Genomic DNA, 22242 nt, shown 5'->3' on the forward strand with positions numbered 1-22242 from the left:
TCTCCCCCAACCCCTGCTTCTCCCAGCCAGGTAAGTGAAAACCTGCCTACCTCTCTCTACTGTCCAATCACAGGCTTTAGTCTCTTGTAGACCAATTACCTTAGGGAGCAACATAGCATCATCTGGAGGATCATTTGGAGGATCGTGAGGGTTTCCTTGTCAGTCAGGAGCAACCAGAACTTGGGAGCCAGTATTTAGCATTTAGATACATAGCAGTACCAGAAGAACCCCCTACATATCATGGCAGGGTCTCTGGCTTGAGCCCCCTTGTGGTGAGGTTACAGGTGGGCCCCATGCCTACGGAGCATTGGAGTGGGTGCTGGGTCTGACCTCAGCTCTTCATGAGTGGCTCCTCAGCCACTCTTCCCGAGACCCACCCCCACATCCTCCCCAGGGATTTACTGATTTGTTTTCCATCACTATGGTTTTGCCTTTCCTAGAACACCCTACATCATGCTGGTTTTAGCCTGTTGAGACTGCTCCTTTCACCTGGTACAATGCCTGTGAGATAGCTTGTGTATTTATGTGGTAGGCCCCTGTCATTGCTGTGTTTTTGGTTTTGTTTTGTAAAGATTATTATGTATACAGTGTTCTGCTTGCATGTACACCTGCATGACAGAAGAGGGCGCCAGATCTCATTACAGATAGTTGTGAGCCACCATTGGTTGCTGGGAATTGAACTCAGGACCTCTGGAAAGCAGCTAGTGCTCTTACCCTCTGAGCCATCTCTCCAGCCCCGCTGTGTTTTAATCCTTTTTGTGCATGTCCAGTTACTTCTCCACCTGACTGAGAACTGAAAACTGGCCTTGTTTTCAGTCTGAGCAATTGCGGATAAAGTTGCTGTATTGTATAGCATGACCATGTAGTCTAGAAAACTCTTCATGTTTCTGGGGATGACTCCTGCCTAAGAGACCTGGTCACAGGGTTTTTTACTTAGGGTTTTATTGCTGTGAAGAGGCATCATGACCATGACAACTCTTATAAATAAAAATTTAATTGGGGCTGGCTTACAGTTCAGGGATCTAGTCCATTGTCAGCATGGCAGAAAGCATGGCAGTGTAGAGGCAGACATGGTGCTGAGAGGTAGCTGAGAGTTCTAAATCTGGATCCACAGGCAGCAGGCATAGAGAGTGACACTGGGCCTGGCTTGAGCATCTGAACCCTCAAAGCCCACCCCCACAAGGCCACACCTCCTAACAGTGCCATTCCCGATGAGCCTATGGGGGCCATTTTCATTTAAACCACCACACAGGGCATCCCTTTAGTTTTGGGGAACAGGGTTTGCTTTTTTATGGCCCAACAATGACCCAGCTCATCTGGTAATTTTCCTGCTTCTGAAAGAGCTGTCTGTGCTGTCGTCTGCTGATCCATCTCTCCAGCCTCATGAACATGAGTTTTTAAAAGATTCTGAATGATTCTGATAAGAGCCTAGGGGATAGAAAAGGGGGGTAGAGAAAAAAGGGAAGGGAAAGGTGGGGGAGAAGGGAGAGGGAGTGATAGAAAGGGAGGGGGAAAGAGAGGGGGGAGAAGCCAGGGAGGGGGAAAGAAGTGAGGGTGATTTGACTCCGCCCTTGGTGGCCTCAGATGCTCTGTCTTCGCCAGGCAGGTTTGCCTTGCTCTCTCCACATTAGATATAGTTTGCTGAGGTCAGGGCTCTCTCTCACTGACATACTTTGATGAGGCTGATGGGTCTGGCATTTGTAAACATATTTAGATGAAGAAGTAATTTACATACCAGATAATCATCTCAGAAATTCGCCTTAACTGTACCCGGAATGTGTTTAGGCATGTGGACCTCTCTCACTCGAGGCTTACAGACATCTTTTGGATTTCCTGCGTTTGTTATCTCTCCAGGTTTGACATTCAGGGTACAATAAAGAAGAAGCTGAGGACAGACATCCATTACCCACTGACCAACCTGGACCTCACTCCTTACATCTGTCCGGTTTTCCGGAAGCATCCCAAGTACAACCTGTGTGCAGTGGTGGTGAGTTCAATGCTAATGCTTTAATACTGAAAGGAGAGAACACCCACTGTCTGCCCCCACCTTTGCCTGGCGGCTGCTGTACAACCTAGCATCTTGGCCATGTACACTGCCAGAGGTCAGGTCCATGGTAAATATGTGTCTTGTGTCATTGTGAACACTTTGTAGCCAGCACCCCCACACTAGGTACTAACAGTTCCAAGAGTCTGTGCCTGGCCAACGCCTGTCCTAGAGCATCCCAGGGCTCCTTTGGCTTTAAGTCAGCTCTGACTCATGCTGAATCCTAGCAAACAATGTGGCATGATTCAGATGCGCTCTGCAGAACCTCCCAAAAGAGCCACCTGAGCAGCAAGCCATTCTCTGGGGTTTGGGATCATGGTATGAGCTGTTGTGTCCGAGGTTGGTGGCTCTTCTAGAGTGTAACCCTGTCATGGACCCTCTGACATGCTGCTGTTGAATCTGCCCATTCATCTTTTTGCTTAGTAATATATTTTAAAATGGAGTCAGGTGTGGTGGTATACACCACGAGCATTTGGGAGTCAGAGGCAGGCAGACAGATCTCTTGAGTTCAAGGACAGCCTGGCCTACATAGTTTATTCCAGGACAGCAAGGGCTACATAGTGAGGTCCTGTCTCAGAAATACTGAGGAGGGATTCATTAGTCATTGGTCTTCCATGCTCTCTGTCGCAGAACTACCCCTGTGCTTTTACAAAGCTAGCCTATCTCCCCTGTAGGCCCGTCTCCTTCACGACATTTGCTCTTCCTCTTAGACGCTAATTAATGGAACTTTCAAAGGGATCTTAGTTTGTAACTTTTCATTATAACTTTCTGACTTAGAAAAAAAATCTTAACAGAAAAAAATGGAGCTTATATTTGGAACGTAACTGCATGTTATGAAAGATGCACACTTATGCAAGAATCACTCCAAGTATCTAAAAAAAAAATACCCTAATATTTATAGCTCTAAGTCATTAGTCAGTTGAGGCACTGAAAGCTAGCTGTGAAAGAAGCAGACGTTCAGAGCTGTGGCATATCACTGATGCATCAAGGGATCAGAACTAAACACCTTTCGAATTATAATGTGTGGTGGTAGTAAAAAGGTGAACCTAGCTACGTTAGCCATGGAGCACAAGAAAGCCAGAGCATCAGGACCTGTTAGCTATGGAGGACCTCTGGTCCCGTACCAGACTTCCTGACCTATAGTGCACACTTTAGCTGCTGGGTGACATGTACACACTGATTGACTAACTCACCTCTTTGTAATATTGACGTCTCTCTGTAGACCAGACTGGCCTCAAACTCACAACAAACCACCTGCCTCTTCCTTTCTAAGATCTAAGAGTGCTGGAATTAAAGGCATGTGCCACCACTGCCCAGTGGTACTGAACATTTTACTAATTGTATTTATAGTGTCATTCTGAGAGCTTTTTTGTGACAAGGTCTCATATAACCTAGCTGGTCTTGAATTTTCTTTTTTGTCAAGGATAACAATGAACTCCTGGTGACTTGTCTTCACCCCTCAAATGCTGAGCTAACAGGTGTGTGCCACCACACCTGGCTGAATGTGGTGCTTTGTTTTTTCCCTAAGATTTATATTAAACATGTGCGTGTACCCTGTGTGTACCCTGTGTGTACCCTGTGTGTACCCTTTGTGTACAGTGCCCACAGAGGCCAGAAGGGGGTATTGAATCCCTTAGAGATGGGGTTATGGATGGCTGTGAGCTGGGAACCAAACGTGGTCCTTCTGTCAGAGCAAGTGCTCTTAACTGCTGAGCTCTCTCAGTCCCTCAGCTAATGGTTCTATCCCCCAGGTTGCAGATTTATTTTATTCTCACCTAGTCACACTGTATACCAGGCACTGTTTGAATCTCAATGTAATTATCACATCCTTGTCCTTTGAGAAATAACTACCTAGGTCCTTGACTTGCTTTTTCAATTGGGGTTTCTTTTCTTTTAAAATGTTTATTTATTTATAACAAGTACACTACCACTGTCTTCAGACACACCAGAAGAGGCCATCAGATCCCATTACAGATGGTTGTGAGCCACCATGTGGTTGCTGGGAATTGAACTCAGGACCGCTGGAAGTATTTTATGTGTGTGTGTGTGTGTGTGTGTGTATACATGGTTTGCAAATATTTTCTTGCACACTGTGGTTTTTCCTCCACTCTTTCGTTTTCTTTACTATACCATTCCATTTATCTATTAATTTTGCTGCCTGTAGTTTTGATCATATACAAAATGGCTATTGCCTAGAACAATGCTGTGACCCTTTGCCCTCGTGTTTTCTTTGAGAAGGTGTGTTCATGGGGACAGGTATGTGTGTTCATGGTTCACGTGCACATCTGTAGTTGTGAGTGGAGCTCAATAAAGTCCACCGCGTGTATGGGCCATTCTTTTGTCATTGGCCGTGAGTGACGACTGCCTAGGTGAAACCCGTGTCTGTACTATTTTTGGTTTCCCGAGGTCCCACTTGCCTTCTCTCCTGAGCTGCTAAGTCTTGCTATGAAGTTCTTGTGTTTGTCTTGCACAGACTCCTCCCTTTTCCTGTAGGAGCTTTAGTGTTTTGGGTCTTATGTTACAGTCTTTGGTCTGTCTGGGGTTGATGTTGGCTCACAGTGAAAGAGAAGGATCTACCTTCATTCTTCTACATGCAGCTGTCAGTTTCCCCCGAAGCATTTGTTGAAGATGCTGTCTTTTCTCCAGTCTGTACATTTGGCATCTTTGTCAAAAAGTAGGTTGCTGAAGAGATTGCTCAGAGGAGCTTGCTGTTCCTCTGAAGGGACCCACGTTTGATACCCAGCACTTTACTCTAGTTCCAGAGGGACCCAACTCCTTCTTTTGGTTCTGGGTACCAGCCATGTACATGGTGCAGACTAACAGGTAACAGACACACAAAGTAAAAATGTATCAATTTCTTTTTTTTTTAAGATTTATTTATTTATTTATTTATTTATTTAATATATGTGAGTACACTATCATTTTCTTCAGCCACATCAGAAGAGGGGATTAGATCCCATTACAGATGGCCATGAGCCACTATTTGGTCTCTGGGAATTGAACTCAGGACCTCTGGTGAGCAGTCAGTGCCCTTAACCGCTGAGCTATCACTCTAGCCCCTAAAATGTATCAATTTCAAGCACAAATCAGGTAGCTGTATTTGCATGGACTCAGGCTTGGCCCTTCCAGTCTGTTCTACTGATCACACGTCTGGTCTTGTGCCACCACCATGCTGTTTAGTTACTGCGGCTCTGAGATACAACGTTTACAGACCACTCACACCTTCCCACTCACCTTTAATCATTTGGTACTGACTGATAAGCAGGACCATACGGCTCTGTGCTATTGAGTCTGCAGATCTGCCCTTATTCTATGCAACAGTCAAAACACCTCACACACAGGACTCGCAGGCTACTCCAAACTCACCAGCACTATCCATCTCACCGCTAACAAAAGCACATCCCAGCTCCGGCCTGTTGGAATTGCCAGAGGCTGAGGTGAGCTTATTCCCACCCTTCGTGTTGCTATGCCTAAGCGCTATCTGGAGACAGTGTCCCTTGGCTCTGGACTTCTCTTATCAGGAGCATTCATTCCTCTCCTTGGACTAGATCCGAAGTTCTCAACTTCCACTGGTTAATTTTCGGTCACTAGGTCACAACTATTTTGTAGTTGGTACCGATACTTGACATCTGATGAGAGTCCACTACTCAGAAATCGTCACAGAATGATTTGATATTTCTGAATAAGATTCAATAGCACCTTCTGGTCCTAAGCTTGGTGCTGCCCTGGATGAAAGGAAGGTAATGCTGCCTTTCTGCATCTGTGAGGAGTGGCAGGTGCTCACATGCAGCAGTGTCAGGGAGGGGTGGCCCAAGTGATGCAGTGCTACCTGTGTGAATCTTCTGAGTCCTCATGTGCCTGGCCTCTGAGGGAAGGCACCTCTTCCCCCCAGTTCTTGAGGGCGTTCTCTATTTTCCTCTGTGTCACAACATCTGTATTGGCCAGTCAATAAGGCTGAGTAGGAACCAGTCAGCTGGGCTGCTTGGTTTGTGATGCAGCTGTTTACTGAGTCAGGGTGAGGTTTCTCTAGTACACTGCATTCAGACAACAGGTCCCTTATCCAGATGGCTCCTGGCCACAGCACCCCGAAGAAATGGCAGGAAGATGATGGAAACTGGTTTCCAAAGCCAGGTTACTTGGGAAGTGTCAGTCAGGTTTGTTATGTAGTTCAGCTGTGAGCCTGTCACTTTTCATTAGCCAACCACAATCCACAAGGCTGATGGAGTGCTCAGCCTCTCTCACTGCAGAAGGAAGACTCCTCACTGCCATGGAGGTGGCTGACAGCCACCTCCTATACTGTTTATGGAGAGGGCAGTCTGTCACTCAGCCTACAGTACATTCACTGCCATGAACTTCGGGAGTGGGAGTGGGTGTCTTGTTTATTCTGCTGTGCTGGTGCCCCACATCTCTGTTTTTCTCCTGCTGATTTCCAGTGTTCTCAGTAACTTAGGAAGCTCTACACTTGCTGCTTGGTTCTTTGTGGAGGTGTCAGGGAGTGCTGGTGCTTTGCTTAAATCACCTTGTAGAAAGTCTTTTGTCTTTTGGGACAGGGTTCCTCTTTGTAGCCCTGGATGTCCTGGAACTCACTTTGTAGACCAGGTTGGCCTTGAACTCATAGATTTACCTGTCTCTGCCTCTCAAGTGCTGGGACAAAAGGTGTGTGCCAACGCTGACAGGCCGAAAGTCTTTGTTTTCAAATAAATAAGAGATTGGGGGTTGAGGTCGTAGCTGTTGATAAGAGCACTTCCCCAGGATCCACAATGCTTTGGCTTCAATCTACAGGACCATAAACTGCCACTGGTTGTCCATGCCTATAATGTAAGTGTTCAGCACTCAGGAGGCACAGAGGCACAGGCAGGAGCAGGTCAAGGTTATCTTCACCTGGGTAAGCTTGATGCTAGCCTGGGCTACATTAGACCTTGTCTCCAAACAATGTTATTGAAGTAAAACAGGAAAACACGTAAAATCTGAGTATACAATTTGTCAAGTTGTCCAGTGAGCACATCCATGCAGTAAGAACAGGGCTCAATTTCATCAGTGTATAACTATCCGAATATTCCTCTTTGAGTGCAGAAACCAGACTTCTAATGGGGTAACTCTGATTTTGCTTTGTGCAAATGAGTCCTGCAGTAGGTACCAGATCATTAGGATCTGGTCCTTTTGCTCAAAATTCTGAAACCGTTATCTACATTGCTACACATATGATGGTTAGTTCTCCCATGGATAGGCTTTCACTGTGTGAAGACACCATTACCTACTCACATGTTCTACTTGAGTGCTTTGGACCATGAATACTGCTGTGGTGGTTCTCAGATGATGGCAAGATGAACACAGCCTTTTGGTTCTCAGATGTTGGCAAGATGAACACAGACTTTTGGAGTCTATTTCTAGGAGTTGAGGTACTGGTGGGAGGGCGTGCAAACATTAGCAAACTCAGGCTGGTGGCATTTCAAAGCAGTTGTTCCAGTTCACTTCTCAACAGCAGCAAGGGAAACTGTGGTTGCCTAAGTGCCTACTGTACTCTGTAGCTCTCCACTGGGCTGTTCTAGTTGCCCTCATAGTGGGGCAGCACTTGAAGTTTGTCCTTGATCTTCCACAGTGGGATGGCCTTGAACTTGCTTCCTGGGTGCTAGGATTTCAGGTGTGTACTATTGTGCCCTACTGAGGTGTGGGTTTTTTTTGTGTGTGTGTGAAAACAAGTCTTTTGTTTTTCTATGTCACCTGTGTTTTCTTACTGCAATACAGGTCTGCAGTTGTAACACTCAGGGATACACTGCTTGCCTGGCATGTGTACATGCCTAGGTTCAAGCTTAGTATCTGGGAAAAAAACAAATCTTAATGCATTATAGCTATTTATTTACCTGTGAGGACTCTCATCTTGAGACAGGGACACATGCTCATTGACCTAGGGACCTCTCAGAAGTCCCCTTCTCTAAAGGTCCTACCACCCCACTTTGGGGACAAGGTCTACAGATGTCAATATGGGTGGCACTGTTCCAAAACATACTAAAGTGTACTCAACAATTACCTTCATTCAATTTTTGGCTGCAAACTATTGTCTTTCAGACTTAAAAGCATGTGTAAAGCTCACTTGGGTGTGTACAGCTCAGTGGGTTTTGGTGTATAGAGTTGTTTGTGATCACAGCTACATCTTAGAACATTTCCAGTATTTATAAAAGAAGCTTTCCTACTCATTTCTTCTCTCCACCTGACCCTAGCAACCACCAATGGACTTCCTGTTTCTATGGGTTTGCCATTTTTAGGCACATCGCACAAATGGAATCATAAAACCACTTGTGTTTTTGAGACAGCATGTTGCTACATAGCTGTTGTTAGCTTGGAACTCACTATGTAGAGCAGGTTGGCTTTGAGTCTTTCTGTCTTAAAGGCATTAAGTTGTGTGGGTTTTTTTTTCCCTCAGCATGCTTTTAAAGCTTTCTCTATGTTGGAGCACGTTCTTTTGTTTCCTTTTGTTGCCAGTAACACTCTGTAAACAACACGTTCAGTCACTGAGAGGTACTTGGGATGGCTGTACTTTAAGACTTATCACTGGTACACAGGGGTTTGTGTGGAAATAAGTTTGATCTCTCTGGGGCATATACCTATACACATGGTTAACTGTATACTTAACCCTTGAAGAGTTGTCAACTTGATTTCCAATGTGACGGTGACATTTTGTTTCACCAATGCATAAGGTCCCAGTTCACTCATATTCTCCACACTTATTACCCAGCTCTTAAAAAATATGACAAAAGTGAAAATTTTATTTATTTATTTTACTGATTTATTTATAAAGTTTCTTATACCTCAGGCAAGTCTTGAACCATATCCCGAATACTGTCATGTGCCACCATACCTGGATTTCTTGTGGTTTGGAGTAGAAGTTCCTTTATTATCTATCACACTGAACATTTTTCATATGCTTTGTCCCTAGTTTTTGGTTTTTGTTTGTTTGGTTGGTTTTTTTCTTTCTCGGGCAGTTCTTTTCCCCCTAGCTCAGTCTGGCCTCCAACTCACAATCTTCTGTCTCAGCCTCCTGTGTTGGGATTTCAGCCACCATGCCTAGTGCTAAAGGGTTTAGATTTTAAAGGTTATTTACTCATGCATGTGTATGTATGTATGGAAGCACACACGGCAGTGAACATAACACATGGAGTTCAGAGGACGACCTGCAGGAATTAGTTCTCCTCCCATGTGGGTTCCAGATACCCAACTCAGGTTATCAGGCTTGCTGGCAAGTGCCTTAGTGTCCTTCCACTGAGGTGTGCAAACCTCAATCCAGCATGTTCTGGAACCTAAGCCCTGCTTTCTAGAGCTCTTATTTGGCTTTACAGTTCAAGTGCTCTGTTGCCAATCACCACATCCTCCTCTTTAGTGTGCTTCCTCCATTTTGATCCATGACAGGCGAACAGACAAGATGGAGACTAAGGAAGCATTGAGGGGGCATCCCTTGAGCTGTAGTGCATAAGATATCTGATAAAGGCTGAAAGGGGGCTGGAGAGATGGCTGATCAGTGCTTAAGATCACTTGCTGCTCTTGCAGAGGACCTGGGTTTGGTTCCCAGCACCCACATAATGGCTTACAGCCATCAGTAACTCTAGTTCCAGGGAACCAGAAACTCTCGTCTGGCCTCCACATGCACCAGCACACACATGGTGTATATACATACACTTGGGAAATACACATATTAATAAAAAAGCTGGATGCTTTCTTTTTGAGACAGGGTCTAAGCTTTGAACTTATGGTGGTAGTCCTGCCTCAACCTTTCTAAGGCCTAGGATTAGAGGTATGGCTTAGGACAAGTCTTTCTTCCTGCTGTTAACAGATGCAGAGTTAGGGCTTGACAAGGTGGAAGGGTTCTGAAGGTTAGCATCTGATGTTCTTTCTTTTGTATGATGGGTTAGCAGACTTTATAAAAACCAGCTAGGAAATATTTTAGGCCTGGGAGATCAGAGTTTTCATGTCAACTCTTCAGTTTTACTGCTGCAGCACTGAGACACTGAAGCACAACCACACATGGAGGCTCACAACCCTCGGAACTCCAGTTCCAGGGCAATCCAATGCTTCTCTCAGGCCTCCCGGACACTGGGCATGCATGTGGTACACAAGCTTACTTGTTTATTTTATTTATATCAGTACACTGTAGCTGTATTCAGACACACCAGAAGAAGGCATCAGATCTCATTACAGATCCAATGGTTGTGAGCCAACATGTGGTTGCTGAGAATTGAACTCAGGACCTCTGAAAGAACAGTCAGTGCTCTTAACTGCTAAGCCATCTCTCCAGCCTCCTCTTAAAATTTTTTAAAAAGCTTATATATAGTCTGATTTCCTATCTAATTCTATTAGTCAATGAATACAATGTATAAGCAGTTCAAAGTTAGACTGTATGCAAGATTTGAGAAAATTATTTCCTCAGTATAAGACACTTTAAAATGTTTTTGGCCTTGTCATTTTTATCCCATCAGTCAGAACATTCACATGTGGAAACCATGCCTTACATCCTTTCTTTCCTAGAACCACTTTGGAGATTTGGATGGTGGCCACTACACTGCCTTCTGCAAGAACTCAGTAACTCAGGCCTGGTATAGTTTTGATGACACCAGAGTCAGTGAGATTCCAGATACTTCTGTTCAAACAGCTACCGCATATCTTCTGTTCTATAGCTGCCAGCCTTTTTCTATTCCAACACAGAAACGCAAGACCTAGGACAGTACTCCTGATCACTGCAAGCAAGCTATCAGAAAATGGCCATGAATACGCTTTGTTATTAAATCCTTACCACCTACTTACATCGCTAAGGTTTGTACGTCTCACAGACAGCCTCTATAAAACAAGTGTGCAGCACAGAAGACGGCCTGCTCACTAAGGGCAACATGGAGGCCAGGCACTGCCACCACAGGGGCCTAAGAACTGCAGGTTTCTATTACAATGTATCATACATACTAAGTTATTTCCCCCCAAATTTTATACTTATTTTGTATCTGTGTGTATGTGGAAGTCGGAGTGTAACTCGTGGGAGTTAATTCTCTTTTCCACCATGTGGGTCCTGGGAATGGATCTCAGCTCCTCAGCATTAATGGAAGACATTTTTACCCGCTGAACCATCTCTCCAGCCCAACACTAATAGTTTTTGTTTACATATATGAATAAGCAAAACAAAACAGAACAGAACAAAAACCTCAGTGGCGAGTGTCTCTTCAGCACACCCGAGGTCCTAAGACTTGCTATCACAGAGAAAAAAATTAGGTGCAAATGGCTCTGAGTGTAAGAATGTGACCTGTTGGGCTGGAAGAGAAGGCTCAGAGGTTGTGAGCCCTGCTGTTAGCAGGGGACCAGGACTCAGTTCTCAGCACTCATATGATGGTACACATATATACACAGGCAAAACACCAATACATATAAAAATAAGTTTTAAAAGCAAAACATATAGCCAGGCAGTGGTGATACATGCCTTTAGTCTCAGCACTCAGGAGGCAGAGGCAGGCGACCGCCAGGCAGAGTTCCAGGACAGTCAAGGCTACACCAAGAAGCCCTAACTCAAAAACAAATCAAAACAAAAACAAAAAAAGCCCTGAAAGATCTACACAGTAACTTAGGGAGAGCGTCCTTTCAAGTTACTAAGTCTATGAGGACATGAAAGCCGAGCTCTAACCTCCCCACTAAGCTAAGTAACCACTTGCTAAGACTCTGTGTTTAGAAGAGGCTCCCAAGACAACGGGAGCTATTGCACTGCCCTTGGCTGCCTTACAGCATGGAAGGTTGAGGCCAGTGCTGAGGACAGCACACTTTAGACACAGGCTTTAAAGGAATCAAGCTGGAAGTGACCTGTAACTACACTTGAGGACCAGTTCTTATGGTATCCCAAGCTGCCAAGGGAGGAAGCAATCAACAGTCCTGTCAGCTGTGACACGGATGAACCACAGTGAACAGCATGGAGGATAACCCAACAGGTGCAATGGCAGCACTTACGTCTTGGGGACAACCAACAGCTGTCTAACTGAACTTAAGCCGTTCAACAGGAGGGAATCCCGTATCTGGTAAACAGACTGTAAATCTAGTCAACTACCCACAGCTGGGGAGGTGACAGACCCTAGAGACTACTACTGCCAGCACAATTCCCAATTTCATCCTCAGTATCTATCATCGTGTGCAGCTCCCAACCCCTTGTCACAGAAGACCACTACTAATCCAGATGCAGACAACTGACTGTGGTGCTTGGCTCCGAATGGTACGTCTGCAACACAACCACTACACCTCCAGCTCAGGGGACATCTTGGAAGAGGGGCAGGGCATCTGCTATGAGACAGTCTTCTGTACAATGACAAGGAAGCTGCACCCACGCAATCTCAACAATGTGGTTGTCTAAATGAGACCTGCACAGTGACACCGCCAGCTGACATGCCAACATGGATGAGCATAACCTCACAAGGTACCACCCCCAGTAAAGAGCTACAAGTAATTAATGGCTAGCTACTGAGAGGGGGAGCACTCCACGTCTACACAACTCTGACAGGCATCTTGAGAACTGAGGACCACACATGGAGAGAGTGGAATCAAGTCCTAATTTGCTGAATAAGTAACTAAACCTGGAGTGAGTGTAGGAATAGTGTGTGTAAAAGCACACAAGAAGCAAGAGGCAGGCGGATCTGTGAGCTCCAGGACAGCCAGGATATGACACATAGTGAGACCCTGTCTTAAAACACTTGAGGAAAAAAAGAAGACAAAACATGTACAAGGTTTTAAATTATTTTTTTTTCTTCATTAAGATTTTAATGTAGATGTAAATGAATTATTTTTAAAAAATTAAAGTTTCCATTTTTTTAGAATAAAGATTTAGTGCACAAATACAGCCGAAAGCCAACAGAAAAATAGTTTTGCCCTGTCACTTCCCTAAGAAAGCATTGCAGCTACCTAGAAGAGGCCAAAAGAAAAAGAAAAAAATCCTTTCTAGGCTTTCACAGAAGAATATGTTAAACTATGTACAGCAATCTGATGTGCAACAGTGCAATAAATATGTACATATACATTCCTATCTGAGTTAGGTCTAGAGTGCTCACAGTGGACCGAGCTGGGACTAGAAATGCTAGAGCAGTGAATAGGAAAATGGAGGTTACAATGGTTTGGTACCAATAGAATAAATGTCTGGCTAATGAATTATTTTAACTTTGGGGGAGACTCAAAAAGTTGTTTTGAAATAAATGATTCCTGTAAGTGATGCGTACTATGATAGTTGTTAAACGTCAGGTTTCTTTTGCTTTCTTTTCCTTTTTTCCTTCCTTCCTTCCTTTCTTCCTTCCTTCCTTCCTTCCTTCTCTCCATCTTTTTGATAAACAGCACTGACTGACTGAATTATATGGTGCTAGCAGTAACACAGCCCCCAGTGTTCTGGAATCTCTCCACACAGCAGCTGCAGCAATCCACTGTCTCTGTAAGCATTAGATGTGAGGCTGCCATTTGGAAACATCAACACACTGACCGCCTACACCTCTTTAAGTGGCTACATCAGCTATGCGTGGTCCCAGGGAAGTATAAAAGAGGATATAAGCTGCTGACGACCTCACAGAAGACACAGAAATATCCGAAACTTCATGGTCATCAAACTTGAACCAGCGCTGTCTCGCCGCGTTTTTACAGTAGGCTGTGTAGTGCCCTCCATCTAGCCCGCCGTAGTGGTTCTGTACCAAGCAAGACAAATCAAACTCAATTATTCCTCAGCATGAAAAAATGTGCAGATTATTTCCCGTTTTGGCTATTCTCACTTTCGTATAAGGTAAGGAAATGCTGGGGCCTCTATTTTATTAGTTTGCTTTACAAATATCTTCAGTTCAACATGATACTTACTGAAACAGAAAACAAGTTATATTTCTTCAAACTGTTTTTTGGACCAATAACGTACTGTGACAGGTCAAGATTTTCCAATGGGAAATCCACGGATGTTTGCAGCTTCTGCTTCCACCTGCCGTCATAGGAAAATCTGCAGGACAAACATCATAGGAATTAGGCTGACAGAGAAAGCAAAAATGAGATTTCACTATTTAGCATGGATTTTAGGGAGCTCTTAAAGTTCACTTCAGATCTGAGAGCCAGTAAGATGCTCAGAGGGTGAAGTCGTTGCTGTGCAAACCTGATGCCCAGAACCCATGTGAGGTGAGAGGAGAGACATGACTGCAAAGCTGCCTTCCACATGTGGAGCATGACAAGTCTGCCTGCGCTCACAGCAACACACACAACAAAATTATTTTAATAAGGCCTGTTTTAGTAGGGAAGACATGTTTCCTTTTTATTTTACAAAGGAAGAGACGTAGGTTACAGAGAGCAACACACCAAAATCCAACCTCAATTATTATTTACAGTGTCAAGGGTCAAACCCACGACAGCGTCATACATACCAAAATACATCAATGATGAACTGCTTCTCGACAACTCAATCATCTATACAGTTGCCTCAGAGCTTCCAGGAATAATGTTTAATACTAACTACAACTTTTAACAGAGCAATTCTATGCTTTAAAACTTCTATATTGCCATTTATATTTCAACAATGCTCAAAGTGAAGCCGACAAACCTGTCAAGACTAAACTACAGAAAACTAAACAGCCAATGTTCAAACTGATATAAGCAACTGGGTATGAATCTCCAGTAACCCAGAACAAAAATATAGTCCTCAACAAAGATGAAACTTTAGGGTTTTTTTTTTTGTTTTGTTTTGTTTTTTAAAGCTAGTTCAGGCTGGGTGTGGTGGTGTGTACACCAGCATTAAGGGGGTCCAAGGAAGACAGGGTCACAGCCAGCCTGTGGTATACTGGCAAAGAGCCGATCTGTAACATCCAACTTCCCAAATGGATTTACTGAAGAGTGAGAACAGAGACACACTGCAGCTCTCACTGCCCCGCTCGCTGTGTGGGACCCTGTCCTTCCACTCTGTGCTTCTCTCCATGAGGAGAATGGACTGAACCTCTGAACCTGTAAGCCAACCGCAATTAAATGTCCTTTATAAGAGTTGCCATGGACATGGTGTCTGTTCACAGCAGTAAAACCCTAACTAGACAGAATCTGGAGACAGCGTTGGTACCTTAGCACAGGCAACATTCAAATATTTTTATTTTAAAGTTAAGATATTTTTATTTTAAAATTATGGCTGCTTTTTTTCCACACTTAAAAAATGTACTTCGGGCTGGTGAGATGGCTCAGCACTCTCAAACAGCTGTGTGCAGCCCTGATGATCTGAGTTCAATTTCTAGATCTCAGAATCTGGTGGCAGGAGAAAGCTGACTTCCAAGAGCTGTCCTCTGACTGTCACATATGAGCTAAGGCACACATGCCCTGAACTCACAGACTTGTTTTTAAAAGCATGACTTTACATCTTAACTTTTTTGACACCAGGTCTCATGAAGCCCTGTCTGGTCTTAAATTCTTGATCATCTTGCTTCATTTCTCCAGAGCTTGAAATTATAGGTATGTGCTACCATATTACACATAACTAAATTAATTTTGCTATAGTTAAAATTTGAATGTTAGTTAAAAACTATTATATCATTTTTTGTGTATGGATACTTTGCCTGCATAGATATCTGTGTACCACACGTATGTCTGGTGGTCACAGATGACAGAAGAGGGCACTAGATCTGCTGGAACTGGGATTACAGGCAATTGCGACCTGCCATGTGAGTGCTGGGAATAGAACCTGGGTCCTCTGCAAGAGAGTCAGTTCTCTTAACCACTGAATCATCGCTCCAGCAACTGAATGTTAATTTTTATCTACTCATCTGTGTTAGAGTTACACTGTGTTAACATTTTCCACTTGATGTCATTTAAAATTTTGCTATCTGAAATGCCATTATTTCCATTAATTTTCTGTTCTATTTATTCTGTAAGGAAACAGAATCGCACGGAATGCACATAAAGTGACAGTATAGTTATTCCACTGTAATGTCTGCCTTACTTATTTGCTGGAGAATATTCCTTAGGTTTCCTTTAAGAGACAGTACGTGGGGCTGGAGAGATGGCTCAGTGGTTAAGAGCACTCATTGACTGCTCTCCCAGAAGACCTGAGTTCAATTCTCAGCAACCTTACATGGTGGCTCACAACCATCTGTAATGGGATCCGATGCCCTCGTCTGGTGTGTCTGAAGACAGCTATAGTGTACTCATATAAATAAAATAAATCTTAAAAAAAAAAAGAGAGACAGTATGTGCAAATTATGTAGCCATGACAATTCCTCCATCAAACGCTACCACACAGGCAAAGACCTTACCGCTTCAGGTGTACTAACAGCACAGGAGGCAATTTCCAGATTTCTATTTTCTTTAGAGAATCCCGCCGAGCTCGGCAATGGCTGCAGTAAAATCTGTTGTTATCTGTAAGCTTTTCTTCTTTGGAAAATAATCTAAGGCAGTCCTGGTGGGGAAAAACACAATTACTCAGTGATTCACTTCCTAATGGAGTGCCTTAAGGAGGCCTCTTCTGTAGGAATGCTGAGCCACTTACTGGGGCACCTCAGTAGGGTGGATAAGTGTCTGCTGTAAGGAGGGACACAAACAGTGTGTTGCAAGGTGCGGAGAGGAGTGGGGAAGGTGTGTAGAGGGTCGGCACAGCACACACAAGACCTCTGTCCTGAGTCTAGGGGATTACAGTGGACTTACAGGAGAAGTACAGACTGAGGATACCAACACAAGCTAGTCTATTCGGTACACTGCTGTGTGGAAATCAACATGTCTGATCCCAAGTAAGTGCATAGAAAAAGTACATCTGCGTTACCATCAAATACAACTTCCTAAGTTAGCTTTCCAAATGTCTTTAAAATACAAGCGATTTAGTTTGCCTGTGTGGTGAAATGCTTATCCAGCATGCACAGCGCTCTGGGTTCAGCACTCCCAACCAACTTCTAGTTGCTTCCAGTATTAATGCCTATCCTTCCAGCACTGTTGAGTCCTGGCTAGTCTGAGTTACACGGAAAGACCCATTTCAAAAACTCAAGGGCTATAAGCTGGAGAGATGGCTCAGGAGTTAAGAGCTCTTACTGAGCACTTGGGTTCAATTCCCAGCACCCACATGGCAGTTTGCACCCACCAACTCTAGTTCCAGAGAATCTGATACCCTCTTCTGGCTTCTGTGGGTACTGCATGCAGTTGGTGCACAGACACACTGGCAAAACAGGCAAACACATAAAACAGTAACAAAACCCCACAAGGGCTAGGAGGGTAGCTCACCTATTTTCCTGTCAGGATGAGGCACACTTATGCACACACAAATAACATTTTAATAACACATTTTCTCTTAAACTTACCTGTAAAGTACATTTACTTGTGGATGCTAGTGGCAGAGACAAATACATGAAAGCCTCAAATGTCCGAGACTTCTTGTGACAGGTGAGGCACTGCACTGTGGATTTGAACTGACCCTGAAAGAGTGCAACAATAATGGACTCGTTGAGCTGCTTGTGCTTCTGCCAGGCATGCTCTGCCGCCTTAAAGTCGTCGAGGTGGTCATTGTTCTCCTCCTTATGCCTCTTCCGATTGTCAGCCTAGGGGTGAGGACAATTCACCACTGTTAGTATCTAAGGTGTGGTGCCGACAGTTAAATGTGAAACTCAAGGAATAACACTAAACACCTTCTACAGTTAGCCACACTGAGGAGCTCTGATCTCAGTAAGTACTATAAAAAAAATTAATTCTACCCAAAACCCAAACACACTTTACTGAAAGGATGTGGCTTGACCTTCTTCCCTTGCCCCTCCTCATTTTGTTTGGAGACAGGGTCTCATTATGTAGCCCTGGCTGTCCTAGAACTCATTATGCAGACAGGTTGGCTTTGAACTCAGAGATCTGTCTGCTTCTGCTTCCCAAATGCTGAGATTAAAAGCATAGGTCATCATCCCAGGCCTTTATAAAACCTTCTGGGCAAATTTTTTAAAGAGTGTAAGATTGTAGACTGTAGACAACCCTGAATAGTCTGTGGACTGACCCTGAGTCAGAGAGGCTCAGTTCTGTTTCAAGAGCGAAGCTGTTTTTGCAGTGTGGGTGTGGACTGTAGAGACTCTAACTGGCCAAGGCACTGAGAACAAATGACTGCTGAATGCCCAGCCACAGATAGGACAGACGAGTTACTCTAAGGCTCACAGAGGAAGAGTAGAAGGAAGGGGAGGGGAGAGGGGTGTGCATGGCCCAACTGCTTGGACTGGAAACTCACAGCAGCTGTGATTACACATACCGGAAACATGGAAGGGAAAGGTGCTCATGGTCCCCACACCTCCCCTGAGGATTGACAGTTAATGACTGATTGATGGAGGAAGGACAGATACTTTCTTCAGTGATATAGCACTGACAAGGTGCACATGTTCCAGTAAACAAATCCCCATCATGCCTTTTCGAGTATCATTAATTCACTGAATTATAAGAAAAAAAAGTACAAAGGAGGAAGGGAACTAGTGAGAGTGGAGGGAGGGCAAGGAGAGTATGGGGGTAGACAGGCTTAAAACGTATTAGGTACATGTATGAACATGTCACAAGTATACATTATTGTATCATTATACATAATATGTATATTATCATTATATTATACATTATGTATATTGTATATAATATACATAATACATTATGTATTATATATAATACATATTCTATATATAAAATATACATAATTATGTTTTAAGGCCATGCCATTTTTTAAAAGTTGATAAGTTTAGCTTAAAATTTTTTTATTTCTATATTGAGTGTGTATATGTGTATGATATGTGTAAAGGCACATGTGTCAAGATGCATGAGGAGCTCAGAGGACAGCTCTGTGCAGCTGGTTCTCTCTTGCCTCCTTTACTCGGGTTTTAAGGATCAAAATCAGGTCATCAGGATTGGCTTTGCCAGTGCTTTTACATCAGCTGAAGCATCTTGCTAGCCTCAAAAGCATTGTATTGAAGGGAACACATGTCATGTAAGGAGGAATAAGTAAGGTTAAAATTCAGTGTGTGTGGTCTATACACCCCTTGAGAAAAATCTCCTTATGTAGCTCAGGCTGACCCCGAAGTAACAATCTTCCTGCCTCAGTCTCCTGAGTACTGTGACCTTAAGTGTGAGCCACCACAACAGCTTGAATTCTTATACTTATGTTCAGCTGAGAAGTATGACCTTAAAGGCTTTCTGAAGCAGCAAAAGATAAGCAATATACAGATGGAAGTGGTCCTTACGTAAAGATGCTGCTTTAATAAAAGCTATGTGCATGCACCACCTACTTACATGGAGCAACTATTATTTTGGAAGACAAGACTTAGAACATTAAAGTATTGCACACACACAACACAACTACGCAATAATAACTAACAAGGATGTTCAGACTATAATTAATAAAACCATGACTTTGCTTTCATAAATATGAGCGTCACAAGAACATCTCCAATAGCTATTTTACCATTTGTTAATTGTGCAGTACTTTCTATTAGTACTTGAGTAAACAACCACACACTACTTTTCAAATCCACGGTGCACATTTCTAATCTGAAAATCTAAAACATGGCATGCTGCCACAAGTGGAAAACTGTACTCCAGGAGAAAAAAAATCAATAAAAAAACAATTATTTAAAAATATTCTAAAAAGGCCGGGTGGTGGTGGCACACGCTTTTAATCCCAGCACTTGGGAGGCAGAGGCAGGCAGATTTCTGAGTTCGAGAGTTCGAGGCTAGCCGGGTCTACAGAGTGAGTTCCAGGACAACCAGGACTACACAGAGAAACCCTGTCTCGAAAAACCAAACCAAAAAAAAAGTAAAAAAACCTCACTTCAGGACACATAGATATGGAAAGTAAAAATAAATTTTATGTTGAGTCTAAGATTCTAGGCCCAACATGTCTCATTCTATTTAATAAATGTAAACATTCAGTTTTGTTCTAGGGAGCTAAGCAGACTCCACACAGCGCGCACACACACACAGGCACGCACAGTCCACACTTATTACAGTCACTCTTATCTGAGGAAGGACCACTGAACAGGCATTTAAATTGCTGTGAAGACGGAAGCAAGCGCAGCTGAGGAGACCCCTCTCTCACCTTATTTAGATCCTCGTGGAGGCCATCCATGAGGAACAGAAGCAGCTCTTGTGAATCTTGCTGGCTGGATCCTGCAAACTGGTCATTAATCTTACCAATAGTGACTTTAAAGTCTTTTGGACTGATGTATCTATATTGTCCTGTCCACAGCGCTTTCATGATTATACCAAATTCCTCTGCCACTTCACCTTTATGCCCCAACAAATTTGACCTGTGCAAGTAAAGTTATAGAAAATAAAGGAAAAAAATTAAGTTATAGTGGGATCTTGATGTCAGCACAAAACCACACACATAACACACAAAGGAATCACTCACCTTCAGGCTTGAACCAAACACATCTGAACCTGACTTTGCTGTGGTCCTCCAACTCATTTTCTTATCTTGGCTGCAAGCCCTGTTCCTCACGTTCATCAACAGGCTGCAGTCAAAGACGAGAGCTGGAACCCTGACAGTGTGTCTGCCATCTTCCTTGTCCTTTATGACCAGAGCTGGGAAAACTACCCGTATTCTTACAGATAAAGATAATTTCTCTTTTACTAATTTGACTCCTCTGAAGCTGAGTGGCAACTGAATATGTCCTTCCGAAATTTAGGTATTGCATGTAGACTAGGACTAGGGCCCTAAGGAGCTGAAGAGATGGCTCCATGTTAGTTAAGAGGAATTGTTTCTTGGAGAATACCCAGGTTTGAGCACCCGGATGGTGGCTCACAATTGTTCATAACTCCAGTTCTGGGGATCTGATATTCTCTCTGGACGCCTCAAGCTGCTATACTCACACATGCACATACTCCTAAAGATACAATGAAAAAAAAAAGTGAAAAGGACCTCAATAGGCCATGGCCTTAGGTCTGTTGAAAAGGGCACAATGAAGGGCTCACCTTGGGCCCTTCTGCCTCCTGCTCCGATGGGAGAGCATAAAGGCCCTGATGAGATATTGGCATGCCCATCCTGAATTCTAAATCTCTACAACTCTGAGAAAATAAGCTCAGCAGGTAGTGTTCACCGTGCAAGCTGACATGATGTAATCCTGGAGTCTACACTAGAGAGAGCCAATTCCTGAAAGCCGTCCTCTGACCTTCAGGCATGTGTCCTAGTTTGTACACAGTCACACTCAGATACACTTGTTGTGGATAGCCCTGCCTTGTACTTTGATGCTAATTCTCCTTTCCTGGGAGGGGCAGCAGAGGAGGAGTGAATCAGTACACAGGTGACTTCTAGTGAACCTTCTGCCCACCTTAATTTGCAAAATAAAGGCTGGAGCCAGTGATTGGACAGAGAAGGGGAGGTGGAGAAATAAAGGTTGGTGGGAAGAGAGAGAAGAGGGAGGACGACAGAGGAGGAAGACAATGGAGGAGGAGCAGGAGGTGAAAGGACAAACGCATGACTTGGAAAACCCACAAGTTGTAAGGGTCTCAGAGCTGGGGAACGGAGTAGTGTAGTGGTGAATCTTCCCAATCTAGGTGTGAAGCTTATATTCTTAATTATTGAGTTGTGTTTTCTTTGACTGGTCTTATTTGAGTTGGAGATTTACACCAACATACACACATTTTTAAAAATCAAAATTCTTGTATATTAACAAACAAAAATGATTACCTAGTCTTGCATGTTATAACTCTACAAAACAAGAGTGAGGCATACAGAAGCTATGGTTAAATATCCTTTTCACTAGTGTATTGCAGAAGTGAACCGTTCTTTACCTGTTGATGTCATCCTGGTAGCAGTTTCGGTTGAAGTAATCAGCCAAATGTGGAGCATTACACAGGCACTGCAGTATGGAGTTCATGTAACAAGTATTTCCCAAATTACGAAGTCCAGTCAGAGCTGGTCCAGAGCCTCCAAAAACAGGATTGAGGTTCCGAATCTGAGAAGCAGAAAGCCTCGAGATCTCAGCTTTAGGGTAACATGGTGGCCTAAGAAAGAAAGAACAAGATGCCTTATGCAGAGCATCTCAGGCTGAGTCCACACTGAAGGTGGTAGTTAGCTGGAATAGCTGTACCAGAGAAAACCTTGTCCATAATCCACAGGTTAAACTGCTGTGGTCTCTAAGACATTTAGCAATTAGGCTGACTGTGTACCAGGATCCTCCCATGAAATGCATGCCTACCACTTCTCGAGAACTGTGAGTTCTTGGTTCTAGAGATGGCCTGAGACAAGCTGTCTA

The 22242-nt window shown here is 43.7% G+C and overlaps 2 protein-coding genes across 4 annotated transcripts in view; one reads left to right on the plus strand and one right to left on the minus strand.

Annotated features, from left to right (window-relative positions):
- Usp50 (ubiquitin specific peptidase 50) overlaps window positions 1–10873 on the plus strand; it is a 21520-nt gene extending 10647 nt beyond the window's left edge. The window contains exons 6-7 of the mRNA XM_028756265.1: window positions 1855–1987; window positions 10562–10873. Coding sequence (XP_028612098.1) covers window positions 1855–1987; window positions 10562–10753 — 325 coding nt within the window. The 3' untranslated portion in view covers window positions 10754–10873. The remainder of the gene's footprint in view (window positions 1–1854; window positions 1988–10561) is intronic.
- A 1906-nt stretch (window positions 10874–12779) lies between these two features.
- Window positions 12780–22242, minus strand: part of Usp8 (ubiquitin specific peptidase 8) — a 51423-nt gene continuing 41960 nt past the window's right edge. For 2 of the 3 annotated variants that reach the window (XM_028754931.1, XM_028754937.1), the window contains exons 14-19: window positions 21779–21991; window positions 20082–20292; window positions 17335–17571; window positions 16303–16445; window positions 13889–14021; window positions 12780–13722 (exon numbers count right to left, since the gene is read on the minus strand). In XM_028754931.1, the coding sequence (XP_028610764.1) occupies window positions 13537–13722; window positions 13889–14021; window positions 16303–16445; window positions 17335–17571; window positions 20082–20292; window positions 21779–21991 (1123 nt within the window). In that variant the 3' untranslated portion in view covers window positions 12780–13536. The remainder of the gene's footprint in view (window positions 13723–13888; window positions 14022–16302; window positions 16446–17334; window positions 17572–20081; window positions 20293–21778; window positions 21992–22242) is intronic. The other variant, XM_028754945.1, reaches the window with a different exon arrangement.

This window comes from Grammomys surdaster, unplaced genomic scaffold (assembly GCF_004785775.1).
Source record: "Grammomys surdaster isolate TR1022 unplaced genomic scaffold, NIH_TR_1.0 129, whole genome shotgun sequence".
Classification (NCBI taxonomy): domain Eukaryota; kingdom Metazoa; phylum Chordata; class Mammalia; order Rodentia; family Muridae; genus Grammomys; species Grammomys surdaster.